General features: G+C 37.2%; 1 protein-coding gene across 2 annotated transcripts in view; it reads left to right on the plus strand.

Moving 5' to 3' along the window:
* Nucleotides 1-245: 245 nt before the first annotated feature.
* Nucleotides 246-22,290, plus strand: part of Tmprss11d (transmembrane serine protease 11D) — a 62,794-nt gene continuing 40,749 nt past the window's right edge. Inside the window, exons 1-2 of one of the 2 annotated variants that reach the window (XM_052198340.1) lie at nt 246-349; nt 468-569. In XM_052198340.1, the coding sequence (XP_052054300.1) occupies nt 261-349; nt 468-569 (191 nt within the window). In that variant the 5' untranslated portion in view covers nt 246-260. Of the gene's footprint in view, nt 355-467; nt 570-22,290 lie in introns of both variants that reach the window. The other variant, XM_052198341.1, reaches the window with a different exon arrangement.

Below are 22,290 nucleotides of genomic sequence, written 5' to 3' on the forward strand. Positions count from 1 at the left end.
CAATGTGTCCTGCCTACTCAAGTTCTTCTCTCTCTCTCTCTCTCTCTCTCTCTCTCTCTCTCTCTCTCTCTCTCTCTCTCTCTCTCTTCAAGATTAAGAGGGGGAAAGTATTTTCTCACAGAGATAATCATATTCAGAGAGAGTGTCTGTCAGTGCATGGGAAGTATTTTCTTTAGTTCTTGGTTTTCTGTAGTGAGGAATGAAGTTTATGATAAGAAGCAGAAGTGTCACATCCTCCTGAATAAAAACAACACTGAAATATGTGGTCACAGGGTTGTGAAAAAGCAACTGCCAGCTGTAGTCATGTTTATTCACTACTTACCAGAATAAATGGGATTGTTTCTGATTTGTAAGGTTTGCCCATCTGATTCTGGACCACAAGTCACACTATTGGCTCAAGTTGATTCTTTCAGACTTGTTTTACAAGTTGGGTTTTAATTACCTGGGATTTCCTCCTTTGGCTTCAGGTACACAGAACACGAAAGAGTCATTCAGTTGAGAGGGAATCTCAAAGCAGTTGGACACACTGAAGCAAGGACCTCTTCATTATTCAAGAGTAAAATGTATAGGTAAGTCCTGCCTTTTGCCTCTATAGCTTTATAAGTTTTACTGTGTCTTAAAGCATGTGAAATGCAAAGATGTTTAAGAAACTTGGGCTGTATAAAACAGTTACAGTCACTTCTTTGAAAACATTAGTGAAACTGTTGGAGATTGTTTAAGTAATGTGCCTAATGTTTAGATAGCATGCTTAGCTGATTCTCTGCCTTTTGGAGGGGGAGGGAGGGGATTTATTTAAACCAAATGAATAAACCTGAGAAGATGATTTAGCATTACTACAATATCTTTAAAAAAAGGAAGGATTTTTATTTGTCATGTCTTCATTTACAGAAACTGAAGTGTAAACTTTGAAAATATACAATCATTAAAAACTCTCTCTGTTGTTTTAGAACATTTTGAAATTTAGATATTTTTATTCCTAACAGCATCATCACTGCCTACTAAATATGACCTGAATCCTAAAGTCCTTTCTAAAAGGTTAAAGGCAGTATTTGCCTATATTTTATGCAATAATGATATTTCTACTTTTAGTTAGGATCACTTATATTTAAGAAAATTGTTATCTCTTTAATTTCAGTGTGATTGATAATCAATTATATTCATAAACATTTACATAAAAGACAAGTTGTATTCTAACCTGCCTTCAGGCAGTACAAGCTTAGTTAGCATAACGAAAATCATTACAGAAGTGTATATATTATACATATTGAGTTTCAGTTAGCATAGAAAAAAGATACAACACTAACTGGCATGCTGTGCTAAAGGAAGGATCAACAAAAGAAAGGGCACTGTGTAGGTATAAGTACAGTTGAGTTTTTCTTTAATCTCATTAGGAACAGAAGAAACAAAAATTAAACCATATCAAATAATAAAAACCCATGTAAGACTATATCTATATGAGTATACCTATAAGTAAATAAAATAATGGAAACTAGATAGATGGCAGTCTACATTTCCAACAATAACATAAAAATAAATTATTTCATATTTCTCTTGGAATTTTGGTTCCACAGACTCTACATTTGACCACATTTTGCCTCTTAAAGGAGTTTTTTTTTTTTAACCATCATTGTCTTCACTTTGCTCATTAGCATATAATACCTATTATCCACAATTATGCAAGTTTGATGAAGTCCTGATATTGGGGAAAGGTTGACAGGGAGATAGTGCACTCTCTCAACCTGAGTGAAGCTTAGAATGTCCAGTGTGTGGAGCTGGGGAAAGCATTCAGATGGGACAGGGAGTTCTCTTATTAAATTCCAGCTTCCCAGTTCTTCCACACATTCTGAGAGGTCAGGGCATCAGGTCAGGTAGGAAAAAGGCAACAAATTTCTATAATACAATTTTAAAGGTAGTTCTAGTCAGTTTTTATCTAATTTTAGATGCATCTTTGGGTAACTCTGAAACCTTTGGTTTGACAGGGGCCTTTCTTGGGATATTTGCTTGCATTTCCTAAACACACATTGCACTCTGAGATTTTATCCAAGCTGCCCTTTCCTGAAGGTTGCACACAGGATGTGTTCCTCTCTTTACCCATGTTCCTGTCTTTTGGGACAGAAATCTCAAATCAGGTCCTAGGATCTAGGCACTTCTGTTGGGAAATAACTGTTACTCATTTAAGTTGGGGTATTCCAGAATTTCTTAGGTCCGTCCAGAGTATTCGTATCCACCAGATTTCATAGAAATTGCAAGATGAGGTTGAGATTTAGAAATCAGGGAGATGATTTTCAAGTCAGGATTCAGAACACAGATAAAGACTTAAGGTGCATGAGGATATCTCAACCCAGGAACAGACAGGTCCTGGCAGAGTTCCTCCCTTCATAACAAACCACATTTCCATTCTCTTCTCTTTTGTCACTGTTCATGATACAATTAGCTGAATACGAAGACATGCCAAAGCTGGTCAGGATAAGGGCCTGTAATACAAGCCTGGAAGAACATGAGATAAGTTGAAAATTGACTCTGCCTGTATCCAAATGTGTTTTACACCCTCTCTATTGTTTCCATTTTGGTCTCTGAAGTGTTGTTTTAGCTTGTAAAAATCCATGTTTAGATTTGCAAATCATTGGGCAGAAGATGTATTTCTTTATAAAAACTAGGTAGGTAGGCACCAATATGTCTCTGTAGTCATGGAGACCATCTAATGTTGGGATGGAATGGAGAAATGATGACGTCATGATGAAACACAGAAAGATCAGCTCCTATTTGTCATCCAGGATTAGATATTCTATAGCAAACTGGTTCATATCTATTGTCAATTTGACTACCAGAAATCACTCACAAGGAATTTCTTTAAGATTTCATTTTTTCCCCTGAAACTTGAGCTGTTCTGTAACCCATGATGTCTGCTCTTGGTGCCTCTAAAGTAAGTCTGCCCAACCTTAACATTAACCTAACACATGCTTCCTCTTGCTGAAACATTACCGTCAGTATAAGGACATGTAGAATCATCTTCACTTAGAAAAATCCTTCCTCCAACATTTCTTGTTTTAATACCTCCCCTCCGTAGTAGCAGGACTTTCCTAAAATCCCCTTTATTCCTGCATCTATCTTCCATCCTTCTTTGATTTTCAATTTTTGTTATGATAGATATCATTATGAACTATAACACACATAAAATCCAATTAAAGATGAGCACAATGGTAATGTACGAACAGTATACCATATGTATAAAAAACACTTGAAATTTTTATCGTAAGAGAATGATAAATATTTTAGTACACATAAACACACATGCTGATTTAAACATTACACAATACATACAAGTATCAAAATACCACATGGCATCCTATAAGCAAATTTTTCTTTATATATCTGTTAAAAAACAAGCAGATGATAATCAAACACAAATGAGCTATTCTTCTTTTAAAATTCTTCATTTAAAAACCTTTACCATACATTTTAATCATATTCTTTCACCCTATACCCACTCAACTTCTTGAACTTCTTGTTCTCTCTCTCTCTCTCTCTCTCTCTCTCTCTCTCTCTCTCAAAACTCCTACAAAACAATTAGCAAACATCAAAAACAAACAAACAAGACAATAAGACAAAAATATAAATACAAAACAAAAAGCACACACACATGAAAACCATGGAGTCTATTTTGTGCTGGCAACTGCACATTTCTTTGAAATGTGGTTGACAGAATGAGTGATATTCCATTGGAAGAAACTGGTGTTTATTTTCCCAGGATGCATCAATTGCCGATAGCTTCTTGGTTAAGGGTCAGATGTTTGTATCCATTTCCTTTCTCAGTTCTCAGGTTTGTCAGATATGAATTGTAAAGGTCCTGTGCGTGCTCTCACAATCTCTGTGAGGCCACATGTATCAGCATGGTTGTGTCTGGAAGACATTATTTTGTGGAGTCATCCATTATCTCTTCCTCTGACAATCTTTTGGCTTTCTCTCTACATAGATCCCTGAGCCTTGAGGAGAGGGCTTTGAGAAAGATGTCCCAGTTAGGGCTAAGTGCTCCAAAATCAAAACAAGCTATTTATTTTATTTTATTTTATTTTATTTTATTTATTTTATTTTATTTATGCTGCTTTCTTCAGACACACCGGAAGAGGGCATTGGATCCCATTATAGATGGTTGTGAGACACCATGTGGTTGCTGGGAATTGAACTTAGGACCTCTGGAAGAGCAGTTAATGCTCTTAACCACTGAGTCATCTCTCTACCGCCAAAACAAGCTATTTTTAAATTGAAAGTCTTTAGCATTTATTCAAAGATAAATATAACATAATACTTATAACACAGACTTACTATACAGCAGTTTAAGTAAATAATTCAGATGCAAATCAAATAATAACTCAAAAAATGCTTCATAATAGTACCTATAGTAGGCACTGCTTTGGTTCATTCTAAAAACTAGCAAAACAGTACTGTACTTAATTCATGAATATAATATCCAAGTATGCAAAGGTCTTACAAAAAAACCAAAAAGGAAAGCATTAAACTCATAATGTATGGTTGACTATAAGATTGGAACAGGAAGACAGACTGAGATGAAAAAAATAAAGGAATATAACCTGTAATGTTAAAAAAAAAAGTTATTTATTTTACAAAAAAAAAAAAAAAAGACCTAAAGTGGCAGGACATTAGCAATTTTATATTCTGGATGCTGGTACAAGATATTCATTGGGCAATTATGCTGATAATATTGGGTTACTCATAACAATAACCTATAAAGCATTTCCATAACACAAAATAATGGCACATGCCTACCATCAGACCTGTCTGTATAGTCTGTATGTGAGCTAACCTTATATTGAAAAGGTGCAGCTCCTGCAATGTCTGCTATTAGATTTACAAATAAATTACCTACATTGAATGCTTTTTAAATTACAAAAGATTCAAAATAATAATTCTAATAAAGTAATGGTTTCTCGTGTGTAGACATTTAAAAATGAATTCATGGATAATTAATATTTACTTAAAAGAAATGATATCACTGATATCCTGCCTTTGCAGGCACCTACACAAATATTCCATGTCGTCCAGCTTCCTTCTCCTCACCATCTCTAATGTAACCACCATCTGTGGGTGATGTCTTAATGCTCTTCATTGTGGTTTTCCACCTTTGCGGCATATCCTTTAAAACCTAACTTCTATTTTCACAAATGCATAAAATGTGATCAAAATTGTCAAGTAATAGTGTATCCATAATCATAGTTATCAGGATTACATTCTCAGGGTGTCCTACAACTGACATATCCACTCAGAGCGTTCCTAAGCAGATTCAGTGGTACAAACACACAGAGTCCCTTTAGGGAATATTCCAACACGTTAGTTTTCTGTCACACATTGTGTGCATGCTTATGTTTGCAAATAATTTTATCCCAGTAATAATGGTTTCTCATTAAAACAGCTCTGAAACAGTTCTTGTTTAGTTTTTAATGATCACCCACATTGCAAACTCTTATGTAGTTCTCCAAGCCTGTCTTACATATAAGCTCTTTATAACAGTCCATTCTCTCCTCCATATATAATCTCCATCAAGCTTAAATTCTCTACATTCCTGGTTTCTCCCAGACCCCACTTATCCTCTTTATATCCCAGCTTATTAAAAAGATGGTTCTCATTTTCCTTTCTCCCATATTTGGAGTGGAGGAGTAGTTATTCTGTTTTCTAGCTATATTTTCTGTGTGATACTGTCTATCCTTGAGGATTTGGTACTGTGTAAGCTGGTAGCCTTGAAGGCAATCAGTAGTCCCTGGAGACCATACTCATTCAGTGAGAAGCAAAAATGTTTTCGTCATTGAAAATGAGCTTTAAGATCCTATGGCAAAATAAGCCATGCTTAACTGTTTTATTTAATATTGTCTTTGTAGGATTTGTCTTATTATTGCTTACTTTATACATTATATCCTCATTATATAAGTCTGTTTTTCTTAATAGAAACCATTAGATACAAGATACACAGACTTAGAATGAAGAGGGCTGAGGCCTGTTATTATTTATTGTAAGAACATCCACGGAAAAATTAAATAAGTAAATTACTGTCCAATTCTTTTCTTAGTTTTTTATTAGATATTTTCTTTTTCTAATCTTATTTTTTATTATATATATTCTTTATTTACATTTAAAATGTCCTCTTTCCTGGTTTCCCCTCTCTCCGAAAAATCCCATAAGCCATCTCCCTTTCCCCAATCAACCCTCTCCTGTTTCCCTGTCCTGGGATTCCTCTACACTATGGCACCAAGTCTTTTCAGAACCAAGGGCCTCTCCTCCCTTTGGTGACTAACAAGGCCATCTTCTGCTGCCTATGTGTCTGGAGCCATGGGTAACACCATGTGTATTCTTTGGTTGATGGTTTTGTCCCTGGGAGCTCTGGGAGTGCTGGGTGGCTCATATCATTGTTCCCCTATGGCACTGCAAGCCCAATTAGCTCCTTGGGTCCTTTCTCTAGCTCTCCCATTGGGGAACCCTGTGCTTAGTTCAATGGCTGGCTGAGAGTCTTCCCCTCTGTATTTCTCATGCACTGGCAGAGCCTCCGAGGTTGCAGCTATATCTGGCTCTAGTCAGCAGGCACTTGTGGGCATCGATAATAGTGTCTGGGTTTTGTAACTGTATATAAGATGGATCCCTGGATGGGGTAGTCTCTGGATGGTCTTTCCCTCAGACTCTGCTCCACCCTTTGTCTCAGTATCTCCTTCAATGGGTATTTTGTTCCCCTTTCTACCAAGGAACAGAGTTTCCATACTCTGTTCTTCCTCCTTCTTGGGCATCATTTGATAAGTTAAATGTGTCTTGGGTATTCCAAGCTTCTGGGCTAATATCCACTTATGAGTGAGAACATACCATGTGTGTTCTTTTATGATTGGGTTACTTCACTCAAGATAAATTTTCCAGTTCCATCCATTTGTCTAAGAATTTCATGAATTCATTGTTTTTAATAGCTGAATAGCACTCCATTGTGTATATATACACCACATTTTCTGTATCCATTCCTCCATTGAAGGACATCTGGGTTCTTTCCAGCTTCTGGCTGTTATAAATAGGGCTGCTATAAATATAGTGGAGCATGTGTCCTTATTAAATGCTGGAGAGCCCTCTGGGAATATGCCCAGGAGTGGTACAACAGGGTCCTCCAGTAGTATTATGACCAGTTTCTGAGGAACCGCCAGACTGATTTCCAGAGTGGTTGTACCAGCTTGCAATTCCACCAGCAGTAGAGGAGTGTTCCTCTTTCTCCACATCCTCTGCAGCACCTGCTTTCTCCTGAGTTTTTGATGTTAGCAATTCTGACCGGTGCGAGGTGAAATCTCAGGGTTGTTTTGATTTGCATTTCCCTGATGATTAAGGATGTTGAACATTTCTTTAAGTGCTTCTCAGTCATTTGATACTCTTCAGGTGAAAATTCTTTCTTTAGCTCTGTACTCCATTTTTAATAGGGTTATTTGGTTCTCTGAAGTCTAACTTCTTGAGTTCTTTGTATACATTGGATATTAGCCCTCTGTCAGATGTAGGGTTGGTAAAGATCTTTTCCCAATTTGTTGGTTGCCATTTTGTCCTATTGAGAGTGTCCTTTGGCTTACAGAAACTTTAATTTTATGAAGTCCCATTTGTCAATTCTTGATCTTAGAGCAAAGAGTTCTGTTCAAGAAATTTTCCCCTGTGCCCATGTGTTCAAGGCTCTTTCCCAGTTTCTTTTCTATTAGTCTCAATGTGTCTGGTTTTATGTGGAGGTCCGTAAGCCACTTGAACTTGAGCTTAGTACAAGGAAATAAGAATGGATCAGTTCACATTCTTCTGCATGCTAACTGCCAATTGAGCCAGCACCATTTGTTGAAAGCCTATCTTTTTTTTTCCCCTCTGGATGGTTTTAGCTTCTTTGTCGAAGATCAAGTGATCAGATCATAGGTGTGTGGGTTCATTTCTGGGTCTTCAATTCTATTCCATTGATCTATCTGCTTATCACTGTATTGATACCATGCAGTTTTTAACACTATTGATCTACAATATGGGATACTGATTCCTCCAGAAGTTTTTTTGCTGTTGAGAATAGTTATCACTATCCTGGGTTTTTGTTGTTGTTGTTGTTGTTAATCCAGATGAATTTGTGAATTACTCTTTCTAATTCTATGAAGAATTGAGTTGGAATTTCGATGAGTATTGCATTGAATTTGCATATGCTTTTGGCAAGTTGGCCATTTTTACTATATTAATCTTGCCAATCCATGACCATGGGAGTTCTTTCCATCTTCTGAAGTCTTCTTCGATTGCTTTCTTCAGAGACTTGAAGTTCTTGTCATATAGATCTTTCACTTGCTTCATTAGTGTCACATCAAGATACTTTATATTGTTTGTAGCTATTGTGAAGGGTGTCATTTCCTTAATTTCTTTTTCAGCCTGTTTATCCTTTGAGTATAGGAAGGCTATTGATTTGTTTGAATTAATTTTATATCTGGCCACTTTGCTGAAGTTGTTTATCAGCTGTAGGAGTTCTCTGGTGGAGTTTTTTGGGTCGCTTAAGTATACTATCGTATCATCTGCAAATAGTGATAGTTTGACTTCTTCCTTTCCAATTTGTATCCCTTTGACCTCCTTTTGTTGTCTAATTGTTCTAGCTAGATTGTCAAGTACTATATTGAATAGATATGGGGAGAGAGGGCAGCCTTGTCTAGTCTGATTTTAGTGGGATTGCTTCAAGTTTCTCTCCATTTAGTTTGATGTTGGCTACTGGTTTGCTGTATATTGCTTTTACTATGTTTAGGTATGGGCCTTGAATTCCTGATCTTTCCAAGACTTTTAACATGAAAGGATGCTGAATTTTGTCAAATGTTTTCTCAGCATCTAATGAAATGACCATGTGGTTTTTTTTCTTTGAGTTTGCTTATGGATTACATTGATGGATTTCTCTATATTGAAACATCCCTGCATCCCTGGAATGAAGCCTACTTGATTGTGGTGAATGATCGTTTTGATGTGTTTTTGGATTCAGTTGCCAAGAATTTTATTGAGTATTTTTGCATCAATATTCATAAGGGAAATTGGCCTGAAGCTCTCTTTCTTTTTTGGATCTTTGTGTGGTTTTGGTATCAGTGAAATTGTGGCTTCATAGAACGAGTTTGAAAGTGTTCCTTCTGTTTCTATTTTGTGGAATCATTTAAAGAGTATTGGTGTTATGTCTTCTTTGAAGGGTCTGACAGATAAATCCACCTGGCCCTGTGCTTTTTTTTGTTTGGGAGACTTTCAATGACCACTTCTATTTCTTTAGGGGTTATGGGACTGTTTAGATGGTCTACTTGATCCTGATTTAATTTTGGTATTTGGTATCTGTGTAGGAAATTGTCCATTTCCTCCAGAAATTCCAGTTGTGTTGAGTATAGGCTTTTGTAGTGGGATTTGATGATTTTTTGAATTTCCTCAGTTTCTGTTGTTATATCTCCCTTTTCATTTCTGATTTTGTTAATTTGGATACTGTCTTTCTGCCCTCTGGTTAGTCTGGCTAAGTGTTTATCTATCTTGTTGATTTTTCTCAAAGAACCAGCTCCTGGTTTTGATTCTTTGCATGGTTCTTTTTGTTTCTACTTGGTTGATTTCAGCCCTGAGTTTGATGATTTCCTGTGTTCTACTCCTTTTGGATGTATTAGCTTCTTTCTGTTCTAGAACTTTCAGGTGTGCTGTTAAGCTTCTAGTGTAGATATTTTCTTTACTTACATTTCAAATGTTATCCACTTTCCTAGTTTCCTCTCTGAAAACACCTTATCTCATCCCTCTCTCCCCCTGCTCACCAATCCTCTCACTCCCACTTCCCTGTCCTGGTATCCCCCTATACTGGGGCATCCTAATTATAATAATGCCACAAAGGAACCTTTAGGGCTTTGGTTAATTGGGATGAATGGAAGCAACTGTGAAGCATTTGCTTTGTGGAAATTTCAGCGATACCAGACGACAATATTAACTGAAAATCCAAACATTATTGGCTAAAAGCCAGTCATATCAGTGATTGAGAATTTCACAATCCATTTTTCTAAAGACTCAGTGTAGCAGTATAAGGTAAAACCAGAACAGGGAAGTGGGAAGGGGTGGGTGGGAGAATAGGGGGAGGGAAGGGGGCTTATGTGACTTTTGGGGAGTGGGGGACCAGAAAAGGGATTTGAAAAGTAAATAAAAAATATATATCGAATGAAATTATAAAAAGGGGGAAAAAAGGAAAAAAAGAAGACACTGAAATATCTATTGTCATGAAAAACATATCAATCCACCTATTTTTGGAAAACTTCCTTGAGGACTTACCTATTATATAAACAGAAACTTAAGGGTATAGAGAACAGATTGCACACTCTCTTAAAGGCAATTAAAGAGTTTGCATGTTATCCTAAAAAAAAAAATTGTAAAGCTAGTAAAGACCATGAGTAGGAGCATTTCCTGCTAGAGTAACAGGAGCAACTTGCTTGATATTGGTATCATTCAATAAGACAGAAAATTTGAGGGTGGGAGACAAGAGAGGGTTTTGAGAGTTAGAAAGGATAAGATGAAAACTTCATTTTGGAAACACTGAATGTTAAATATCAATATGTGAAGGTTGCGGTTGGACATTACAGCCAAGAAATTATCTTTATATATGAACTTTGGTTAGTCTTGTCTGGTAGATTCTTAAATGTAGATTTTTTTTTGAACAGCACAACCAGATTATTTGAAATTGTGTGGCTGGTGAACATGACAATTTGCTATTCCCAAGCTCCTTCTGTTCTTAATTACATGATCGGCTGGAACAGTTATTAGATCAGAGGAAATGGGGAGAAAATAAACAGAGCTTGCAACAACACTAAGCAATTAAAGACAAAGCAACTAGCAAATAGTATTTAAGAGATTGAGAGGGGGACAGAAAGAGAAAGATAAGGCGTTTAGAAAAGGACAGCTTTGTGAACGTCTGGTTCTCAGTCTAGGTTGAGCAGAAGAGTGCCAATCACGTTTGTTACTGACTCTAATGGAAAAGTCGACCACAGAGGAGACCCCTCAGTACCCACTTATTAAGGTTATACAAATGTGATGTCTAAATGAGCCTTATAATACACGAATACAGATGTCCATCAGCCAAAATCATAAATCTGAAAATAAACTTTTATCGTTTGTACTGAATACTACATGTGCATTATACTTACTGCTTATTTGCTCCGTTTACTACCAACAAAAGGCAGCGCTTTAATGAAAGTGAATGTTTCTGTGACTATAAAACACCAAGAAGAGGTAACACCTAGAACTTATCTTCAATCAGAAATGGGGGTTTGAAAACAAGGGCAACACTTCAGTCATCAGCCATCACACCTACAACATAATACACACTCATTCGGTAGTTATGAATGTTTCCAATGTTCATTAATAAACACCAAATTTATGCAGCATCCATCACACACTAGGTTACAAAAAAAATAAAGTTTCCAAGAATCTTGTGAGGCAAAAGGTCAAGAAGCCTAAATGCTGACCTTTGAGGTACTGTGTCTGTCTACATATCATTTTATTCATCTGCTTGAGAAAAGAAAAGGAGATGCTTTTGAAGTTCCTTTCTGTTGCCAATATTCTGTCATTCTACAAACTGCTACCAATCTTTCAACATAATGTTATAAAAAAAAAAAGTACTCTGCAGGGCTGGAGAAATGACTCAGAAGTTAAGAGCACTGACTACTCTTATAGAGGTCCTGAGTTCAATTCCCAGCAACTACCTGGTGGCTCACAACCATCTATGAGTTTGGTGTCCTCTTCTGGCCTGCAGCGAAACATACAGGCAGAATGCTGTGCATATAATAAATAAATAAATCTAAAAATAGTACTCTGCTATCCACCTGTATTTGAATTTTTTGTCAGTTTAATATTTTAAATGATATATGAGTTTTGTTGCATGATAGAAGTATATTTCCAACTAAAACTAAGATTTACAAAGAAAAATACAATTTATTGACAGTGTTTCATTTAATCCTCACAGCTTCTAAGTATATATTCTCATATTTGTTTTGCACATAGAAACTAAAGTTCAGAGAGGTTTTGTCACTTTATAGCAGTCAAATAGTACCGTGTGATTTCAAAACCCATAGTTGTCACAATTGTATCTTCTGTATTACTTGTGTAGTAATTAAAGATATGAGGCTTTGTATAATGTTTTACATGATACATTGTTCAAGAAAATAAAAGAATTCCTTTGATGCCTGGCTTTTCGCTCAGTGTTAGAAAGTGTGACAGAAACTCAGACTAGACAAGGCTTGATCTCCATCACAGTCCATACAGACTCAGGTAGGATGACACGGTACAAAACAAATCAGTCAGTACATGTACTCATTTTGTTTTGTTTTATTGTTTTTGTTGTAATATACCAAATCCTAGTACAGGGTCTACCAAGAGCCAAATAATATCTATCATAGTTGCTTTGCCAAAATTTTAACTTGTTTATCCTAATACGACTGGAAGTTAAGCCATGTTGCATGTAATTAGTATATATAGAAATTAAGAGTTGGATGATTTCCTAGGTTCACAGAGTAGAATTCAGTTAGGATAGGTTCAATCTAGGGTCTTGAGTATACTGTGGCATCTGCCTCCCTCTGTTCTTACAGTCTAGTGCAAGACACTTGAAGAGATGGACAGACAAGTAATTGACAAGTGAGCAGACACATATCTTCACTTATTTAAACATCATGCAACGTTATCATCATGACATTTTTTTAATAAAATGTGATATTGCAGATTCTTCTTCCCCACTTCTATTATACACTTCTGTTGGGAATATAATGCTGACAAAACTGGGGAGCCTATATGAGATGTGGGGGCATCTCCTTAATGGAAAGGTCATGGAACTGAGGAGGTCCCTTCAATGTAATGGAAGAGTGGACGAAGAACTGTGGCATTCACCAGAAACCTCACCTATTCTTTGTTCCAATGACAAAGAAGAAAAAACAAAGTCTAGAGTAAGGATTTTTGGGTGCCAAGCAGATGTACTGATCATAGCACAATCCCTGCATGAAAACTGTTTCCCAGGTCATAAGCACATAACTTGCAAGATATCTCACAAGCTCTGAGAAATGACACTTTTAATAATGGCTGCAGAACTTTTGTTTCATAGACCATGCAACTCTGTTCACTTTGTTATGAACTGAAGCATCCCAGGAGAATGATAAAGGACAGCCCAGTTCTTTGTTATGTTTCTGAAAACCATACAAGATTGATGTTTGAAAAATACATTAATGAAAGTAAATACTACTTAAAAGTATTTGAAATAGCTAATCTTAGGTGTGGTCGTGGTTCACTAAAAGTTTCCTTTTCTCTTTGTCCATGATAACAATTGTCATTTACTAGATAATTAAAACTAACCATGACGAATACAAACAGGGCTCCTTCCCAGGTCTCCCCATTAAGTTAGACATGGTAACCATAGGTCAGCTGTTCTGAAGGAATGGTCCCAATATGTTTGTACCATCTCCTTTGACTTCTCTTATTCAATATATTTTACTTTATCTTTTGTGCTTCAAGCTTTATCCATGATTCTTTTTACAGCTAGAACTTTCACATTTAATGATCTATTTCTTCTTCTGATCTCCCCACTCCTGACCCCAACACTTTAAATGAATTTCATGTGCCTTGCGTCTATCCTTTATTCAAATTTAACAAAGTCATCCTCTTAATAATTGTCAAGAACATTTTCATATTTAGGTCTATATTTAACAATCCAATTAATCACTAGAGAATGCACACATTTTCACCAGTATTACCACTCCCTGTATTCAATAGAGTATTTGGAGAGTACCAATTCCTCATCACTTTGGAACATATTTTGTAGTGACAGTAACAAGGAAAACAATACATATCACTATGACCTGAACAGAAACGCCCCTAATTCTTCTGTTCTTTTTTTTATAAAAATCAAATTACGTTTAGCTCCTTACTAGGGTTAGTATATTTTAATGGGGTAATAAGTTAAGAGTTTGAACATCTAGAGAAGAAACTTGCCTAATGGATGGCTATAAGAGACAGGGACCTAGTGTGTATCAATAAAAACTCTTCATCTTCTCTTTGAACTTCTGTAGTCCAATTGTTTCTACAGAGCTCTAAGAACACTGTGTACTTTTAAAATGCTAGGTATGGGCTGGAGAGATGGTTCAGCGGTTGAGAGCACTGACTGCTCTTCCAGAGGTCCTGAGTTCAATTCCCAGCAACCACATGGTGGCTCACAACCATCTGCAATGGGATCTGAGGTGCTCTTCTGGTGTGTTTGAAGACACCTACAGTATACTCATACACATGAAATAAATAAAACTTTGGGAGAAAAAAGAAGGGCCGGGCAGTGGTGACTCATGCCTGTAATCACAGCACTTGGGAGGCAGAGGCAGGCAGATTTCTGAGTTCCAGGCCAGCCTGGTCTACAAAGTGAGTTCCAGGGCAGCCAGGGCCACACAGAGAAACCCTGTCTGGAAAAACCAGAGAGAGAGAGAGAGAGAGAGAGAGAGAGAGAGAGAGAGAGAGAGAGAGAGAGAGAGAGAGAGAGAGAGAGAGAGAGAGAATAAAATACTAGATACTTGAGATACAAATGTTTCTATGCTCAGGTAAGTTGAAAAAACAATCCTGTCTCACCAGTTCAGGCACAGGAAAGAAGAAATCGAGCTGAGAAATATTCACAAGACAATAGCTGTTTTGGTTTCAGCAGGTGAATACAATTGTAAGGCTTTCAGCCTCCCCGGCTTTTCTCCACTCTGACATGTAACAGGTGAGGCAAATACACATTACACCTTTGGAGGGCGCACTGAGTTCATGAGCAATCTCTAATGAACTGTATCTCCACGCAGTAAAAGAAAATGCAAGTGTGTGGGAGGAACATTATTCTAGAGTTAAGAGCATATCATTTTGTAAGAAGATAATCATCCCAAATCTCTGATGCTTTTGCTATTATGTGTAACAAATTGCTTACCATCAACAATACCCCCACCCCACTTAATATTCTCTCTTAGATCTGTTGCCTGCCAACTGCATTGAGTGCTGAACTGAATGAGTTTCTGAGTCATCTTTCTGTTCCTGAAATTTAAACCCACATACACTGTCAATTGCTTACAAAAACCTTGACCATTTTAAGATTAGAATGTCAAAAATATTAAAAGATAAATAGTTTTGAATAGTTTATGTATTTGAAGTGTGGAATACAATAGATTTTAGTGCAATTCTTTATATGTAACTCTCACCAAAATCAAATCAGAACAGTTTTAGTCCAAAAGACACCCAAGTATTCAATATATTCATTTCCAAAAGTGGCATTTTGATAACTAAATAGTACATACCATCACGAATATTCATAATTTTCAAATAGCTGGAAAATAAAGGTGAAAGAAGATCTCTTTGGAAATGAAAATAAGCAAAAAATAAATAAATAAAAGTTACCACTAAATCCAGATAGAATATATATAAAATTAAATTTGGGCTATCTTTGGAAACAGGCAAGGAACAAATCTTCAACCAAGAAGTTATCTCTTGCTTTGAAACTCAGTGGACTTTTTGTTTTTCAATGCCTAAACTTTTTTGAAGGCAGAAATAGAATTCTTTTTTTTTTTTTTTTTTTTTTTTTGGTAAACAAAATTTAATGTAACCATATAGTCAAGTAATGTTTAAAAGACATTAGATACAACTTTTATAAATTTAAACTATGGAGGAAGTGCAATTGAACAAAAACATAAGCATTACTGTACTACAGCAAAACTGAGAACAAGGACATAGAAAACATTTTTTTCACTATCAAGATTCAAACTCTAGGCAATAGGTGTGTGGCGGTTACAGTAAATCACGTACACTTGCTCGGTTCCGGAAGCCTTGGATAGCTCAGGAGACTCACTGCAGGAGAGGCTAGAATTCTAACATTGTACAATAGTGCCCTCTAGAGTATACGCTTTGCTTCCTCCAGCTAATGCATCAATTACACTCTACAATAGCCTGAGTCAGCCCTTTCAGAGCACTACAACAAGTTCTTTAACAATAGAAACAATGAGGTAATTGCTCCCATCCCCTTAAGAACTTATAATAACCAGAGCTGGGAGGTGGCTCAGTGGTTAATATTTGCCAAACAATTGTCAGCTTCAGACATCTGATTCTCAGTGCCCAAGTAAAAGCCTGCCTGGCACAGGAACTGACAGTAATTTCGCCATAGGAATCAGAGGCAGAGGATAGTCAAGACAAGCTGACAATCCAGACTAGCAGGAATTTCAGAGCTTCAGATTCCTTGAGAGACCCCGACTTTGTATGTCAGATATAGAATGATGGAGAAACTCACAGAAAGTTCTCTGACTTTCCAAACATATGCACATGTATATACCCAACTCATTCTCACTCATAGATGTGTGGACACTCACATACACATGCAAAAATATGACTTCTAGTTAATGTACATGAGACATCAACCTCATAAAATTTCAGAAGTGTTTCTGTTGGCAGTGTCCATATGCATGCAGAATAGGCTTCATAGGATCACTTATGATAGGACACAAAATCTACCATTTGTGCAGCTCTACAGTACCGTCAAACATAGCCTTCTTAGAAAAACAGATATAATTTGCCATGTAGCCTTAAGAAAAACATACCTTCAAGTCATTAACAGACTCCTCACAGAAACGTCAAGTAGTCTATAGGTGCCTTCAACGAATAAATACAAGAGCAACTCTACATAAAATATGATGCTGTTCATTGAGTGGAGGCAAGTTGGCCATTCTCATGAAGCTGAATTCATCAGTATTCTTCAGTGGTTCACAACATCCTCCCAAGCTGAACCATTTGTTACATGAGGCAAAAACCACAATATTTATAGATAGATAGATGATAGATAGATAGATAAATAGATAGATAGATAGATAGATAGATAGATAGATAGATAGATAGATAGATAGATAGATAGACAGATGGCAGAGCTGCCAGGGGCCAGACCCAGCTATTGACATTGTGGTCCTGAGAGGAGACAAGGAGTCTGTGAGGGAGGAGTGAGTCAGGTGTGATGGTCATGGAATCTTGTAACTCTGACTATCCATCAAGTTGCTTCTTTATTTAAACAAGTTTCATGGAACAAAGACAGACCAATGATTATCCGAGAAGTTCAGAGTATATACTTTTGTCCTGAGCATGGTGTTTGATTTTTCATCACATGCCCAGTATTACAAATTCAGTTACAGTTAGAAAATAGAAACAGAACAGATTTTATTTTTATTATTATTAGCCCTCTAACTCCAATTCAAAGAATCTAAAGAATGTCTCCACCAAAACAAACACATTTATTAGATGACAGCCTGCTTTTAGATGGGCAGTATTTAAGGTTTTAAAGCACTCCAGACAAACAGCAAATATCTAAACTGGTCTTCTTACGAACAGCAAGCCCTAATACCTAACTCCTTTTACTAGCCTTTCAGCATCTAAGTTACAAAGTAGGAAAGGTTATTTCATCTATCTTATTTGCCGAGTTCTACTCCTCCAGGGTTGTACTCTGTACAGCCCCCTACCTTTGAACTGCATTTTCAGAAAGCTCTAAGCATATTGTAAAAATAAGTCTAGAATCTGTTACAAATTCTCCTGGTCAGTCAGAGTTTGTCAATTATCTGTGTCCTGCACCAATTACACTGTTTGCTTAGGGGTGGAGGATACCTCAAGAAGATTTTTTTGAGTCATGGCCTAATCTAGTAATTTCTAGATTTGTGCTTATCACAATCTTCAAGACATAAAAAAGACTTCCAAATGGGGCTAGATAGAATTATTTTCCTGAAAGCAGAAGGAATATTAAGTTTATGACTTTCCTAAACAGACTGAGGTGTAATTTTCTCAGGAAAAGACATAAAATGAATCATAATGCAGAAAGCCCCCAGAAATTCTACACACAGAGACAAAAATCTAAAAGTGAGACACAGAATTACAGTGGAGTAGCACTCAGCTCAGCTTTGCGGAAACTCCACTACAGCTGTGCTGGCATACAGCTGTGCTGGCTTCCTGACTTGCGCCATTTCCAGTGGATAGGGTTGTGCCATACATATGGATAACTGACTCTCTAGGGAACTAAGAATTAAGAAGGAAAAATATTTTCAGGCAAATACTTAGAGTTTTCCTAGATATCTGATAAACATAATTGCATCAGCAATTTTATTGCTAAAAAAAAAACTAGAATGTATTTAAATATGCAAAATTAAGCAAGAAATCATGGGTCCAGCATGACATCATCAGTGGAGTGAGGGATGTAGACCATGGGTGATGTAGCTTTGTTCCCAGATCATCCCCTCCAATTCCACAATTCTTTCCTTTTCTTTTTCTTTTCCTTCCCCCCTCTTTTAGTAGTAGAGAAAAGGAGTTACTACAAAAGCAGCACCTATTTGGAAAAAGCAAATATGAATAACTGTCCAGCCTATAGCTAAGAACTAGTAGAGAAAAAAAAACCTATCCAAAAATTAAACCTTTGACTGCAGGCTTATTATACCGTGCCCTAAGTGCATGAGCTAATCCCTTACTGACTGATGGCTTAATAAAGTAGGTGTGGTCCTTCAACCCACTGCTTAAATAACCACATACCTAAGCACTGAGCATGAACATTTAGTTTATTTTCATTCATCACTATAAGTTATTGTATTAAGAGTTAGCATTTGCTAGTAAAAAGTTGAGACCAAAATTCACTGTTCCTTCATTTCTATTGGTAAGCCATAGTAAAGTTTTGCTTACTCTGGATCAGACGCCACTAAAATTCTAGTCTTGTGTATAAAATAAGATCATGTTGTTGTATTTTTAAATATTAATTCATGACTGCCTAAGTCTGTTACGCACACGCTACTAGAACTGAGCAGTGTCTGTACATATTACTGACCGCTTTCATCTAGAGATTTATATACTAGAGTCTATATTTGTAATCCAATCATCTTTATTGTAATCAAGTTTGGCTTCTCGTACCACTTTTTCAAAGCTTAAGCTCTACCACTAAGAGAGGAAGGCATAAACGATACTTCCTGTCCCAAGACCTCCTCAGGCTAGAGTCACTGTGGTGAACAGTCTACAATATTGTCTTATTTAATAATTATTCTAAGAGCCTGGGGTATATCCTTTGAAATACAGAGTACAGAGCTAAGCAGATAGCTCTGTGGCAAAGAGCTCTCTGTGAAAACAAGAGAACCTGAGTTCAAATCACTAACATCCATTTAAAGTCAGGCATGAGTACAAGTGTCTGGGACGTCAATGCTGGGGTGAGCAGAGTCAAGTCGATCCCAGGGTTTGCTGGTGGGCCTGGTAAAACTGATGGGCTTCAGCGTCAACAATGGAATCAATTGGAAGTGACAGAGGGAAACACCTGAAGAACTCCTCTAGCATTCATGTCTATGTTCATGGGTGTGTGCACACATACATCAGTTGTTATACATGCACCATGCATGCACACGCATACACACACACACACACACACACACACACACACATAATCACAAACACACTTTTTAAAATTAATGAATTTATTTATTATTTTACACTCCATATTTTATCCCCCACCACCCCTGTCCACCCTTCATCTGGTCCACATCCCACACCTCCTCCACACCCCCTGTCTCCACGTGGATGTCCTTAACCCCCTGCCCCACCTGACCTCTAAACTCCCTGGGGCCTCCAGTCTCCTGAGGGCTAAAGGCATCATCCCTGAATGTATGTATGTATGTATGTATGTCCTCTACTGTATGTCATATACACGCACTTTTTAATCTAGGATGTAGTGAAAATATTTTCTTAATGTTGTAAAGCATCTTGGGCCACATTTCAATTATATAATGAAATAATAGTGACAGTATAATAAAAAGATGCGTGTCAAAGGACTTACAGAATACGAAAATAATTAATTTAAAAACAGAACCACCTAGAAAGTGTAGCCTATGCATCAAATGAAAGACATTCATTTCCCTCCTAAAAGTAAAGCAACTTGTCTTTTGTGATCACACACTGAACTCCAGAAAGCCGAAATAATCAGCCTGTGAAGCAACAGAACTCATATCCCAAGGCTCACTGGCAATACGTATTCATGAACTATCACTTGCTCTGCTCCCCTTTTCTTACTATTCTCCCCACTTTCTTCACACACACACACACACACACACATTCATTCACACAAACACATTACATGGTATTCACACAAACACATTACATGGTAGTCTTTCGCTCGCATTGTATCTTTATGAGCATGTTAATCCTCCAAGCAGCGCTCTGCAGGACACTTGGTTTCTGCTTTACTCTCTGTGCAGTGAGAACCGTGTACATGTTGTGTGGCTTTCCCGTGGAAGACTGGCGGCTGAAGTGAGGCCCGTGCTCCCTGTCGGCTGTCTGCCTCAGAGAGGAGCCATGTGCAACCTAAAGGAGGAGTTGTCTTTTTCTGGTTCGCATGAAAACAAATAGGCTCTCACAGTTCTTGTCTCTATATTTTAAAGTTGTATAGAGTGGTTGACACCATCAAGAAAAAGAAATGTATGTAAATGCAATTCAAAATAAAAGAAATGAGAATACAAATCATTAAAAGAGAGAGATTTTTAGCAGAGTGATAGAGATTTTTCATTCAAGTATAGATTTCTTCTCTTCCATATGAACTGAGAATTCTCTATCAAGCAAATACATTTGACAAACCATGATTCTGAGGCTGCCAGCCAACAAGTTACACAGTGCCGAAGAATGCTGTCTTTCTTTCGTTAGAGTATTCTGTGTGTACTTAAGATTATCAAGAAAAACAAGACAAAACAAACAACAACAAAATGAAAGAGTCCAGCAAGTAAAGCAGGAAATGAAGACCCCATTTCCACGAAAGAGAAAACAAAATGATTTTCTATTTTGATCTGTTTTAAATTATTGAGCTTTCAAATGAGACTTTGTTTAAACAAAGCATTCCTTAACATAAAGTAAATAAATGAAAACTAACTTTATTGGATAGTTCCCATTGCCTGCCTTGTGGCAGCAGTCGGCCTGGATTTAAGGCTGAAATAAAATGCCTTCTTTCGGACATAGTTCTTCACAACTCCACCTCGTAATATAAACACACTTTATCTGCATATTCTATAAGAGAAGGCCTGTTTGGAAGAAGAACCGTGCTTGCATTTCCCATTTTTTAATGTCAACAGTAGAGGCAGCAAGGGCCATGAGTGCTAACCACAGCATATAATTAGACAATCTCCTCCCATCTGTGTAGATCTTGGCAAATTGAACTTGCCAAACCTGGATTCAGATGACAGCTCTGTCACTTACTGGCTGAGTAACTTAATCCCTCAGCTGCTGTTTCCTCGTCCATAAAGCACGTATTTTTATGAGGATTAAGCGAGATGAGGGAGGAAAGCCTGGGACAACGCAGGCACACGGCAAGCATTTAAAAGCTGGTAGACATTGTTCTCTCATTTAGATTTGTATGCATCAGCGTTCAAGACTAGGATGCACAATGCGCACTTTAATTTTTAAAAGTACCTCCAAACTGCTGTAAAATTACATTTAAAATCTTCTTTGTCGATTCATTTGTTGATTTTTCCATTAGCAACGCATGTATAAATTCCGTGGTTTCCTACTGGTCATAATACACAGACTAAGAAAGAAGATTCAGTGATGCCTTTCCCAAGCAAGTAACCTGTATGTGGAACGTGTCGAAACCCCCTTGATTGATATATGAACTTGTAAAAGAGAGTAGGAAGAATACACAGCAAGTCTTATGAAATCAGGGAGCAGTAGGGGAGAAGAAACCACCCTCTGAGGAAGAAGGATGCACGAACTATCTTAAGGATAAGATCATTTAACCAGGCAACTAACCCACAAACATTTTTCAAGAGGTGTCACGTACGGAGACTGAGCCTGGTTAAAGCGACTTAGGCAGGTCAGGACAGCACAGAAGATGAAATGGCCAGGGTGATCATTATGTGTCACAGATGTCACGTGAAAAGTTCAAATACTATCTTAAACACAGGCAGATTCCATATAAGGGAAGGGAAAGGGAGATTTTTCTGTTTTAAAAAAAAAAAAACTCTAGAAGTATTTTCAGGAGTTGATTAGAAAGAAATAAAAATTCTATGTTCAGCTTAAACTTGACCTTGCCCCAAACTCTCTACACTCAAAATTTAAATAATGCCCAGACTCCAACCAGTCCTAGGCCACTCGCCATCATATCTAGGACGCCATTGTCATTCACCTTGAAAGCAGGATAGCCTCCTGCATTCTCTCTCACATTACCTCTCAGACCTACTATTCCTATAACAGCAACCAGAAGAGCCCACTGAAAGGATCTGATGCTCTCCT

Source organism: Apodemus sylvaticus, chromosome 11 (assembly GCF_947179515.1).
Source record: "Apodemus sylvaticus chromosome 11, mApoSyl1.1, whole genome shotgun sequence".
NCBI lineage: Eukaryota > Metazoa > Chordata > Mammalia > Rodentia > Muridae > Apodemus > Apodemus sylvaticus.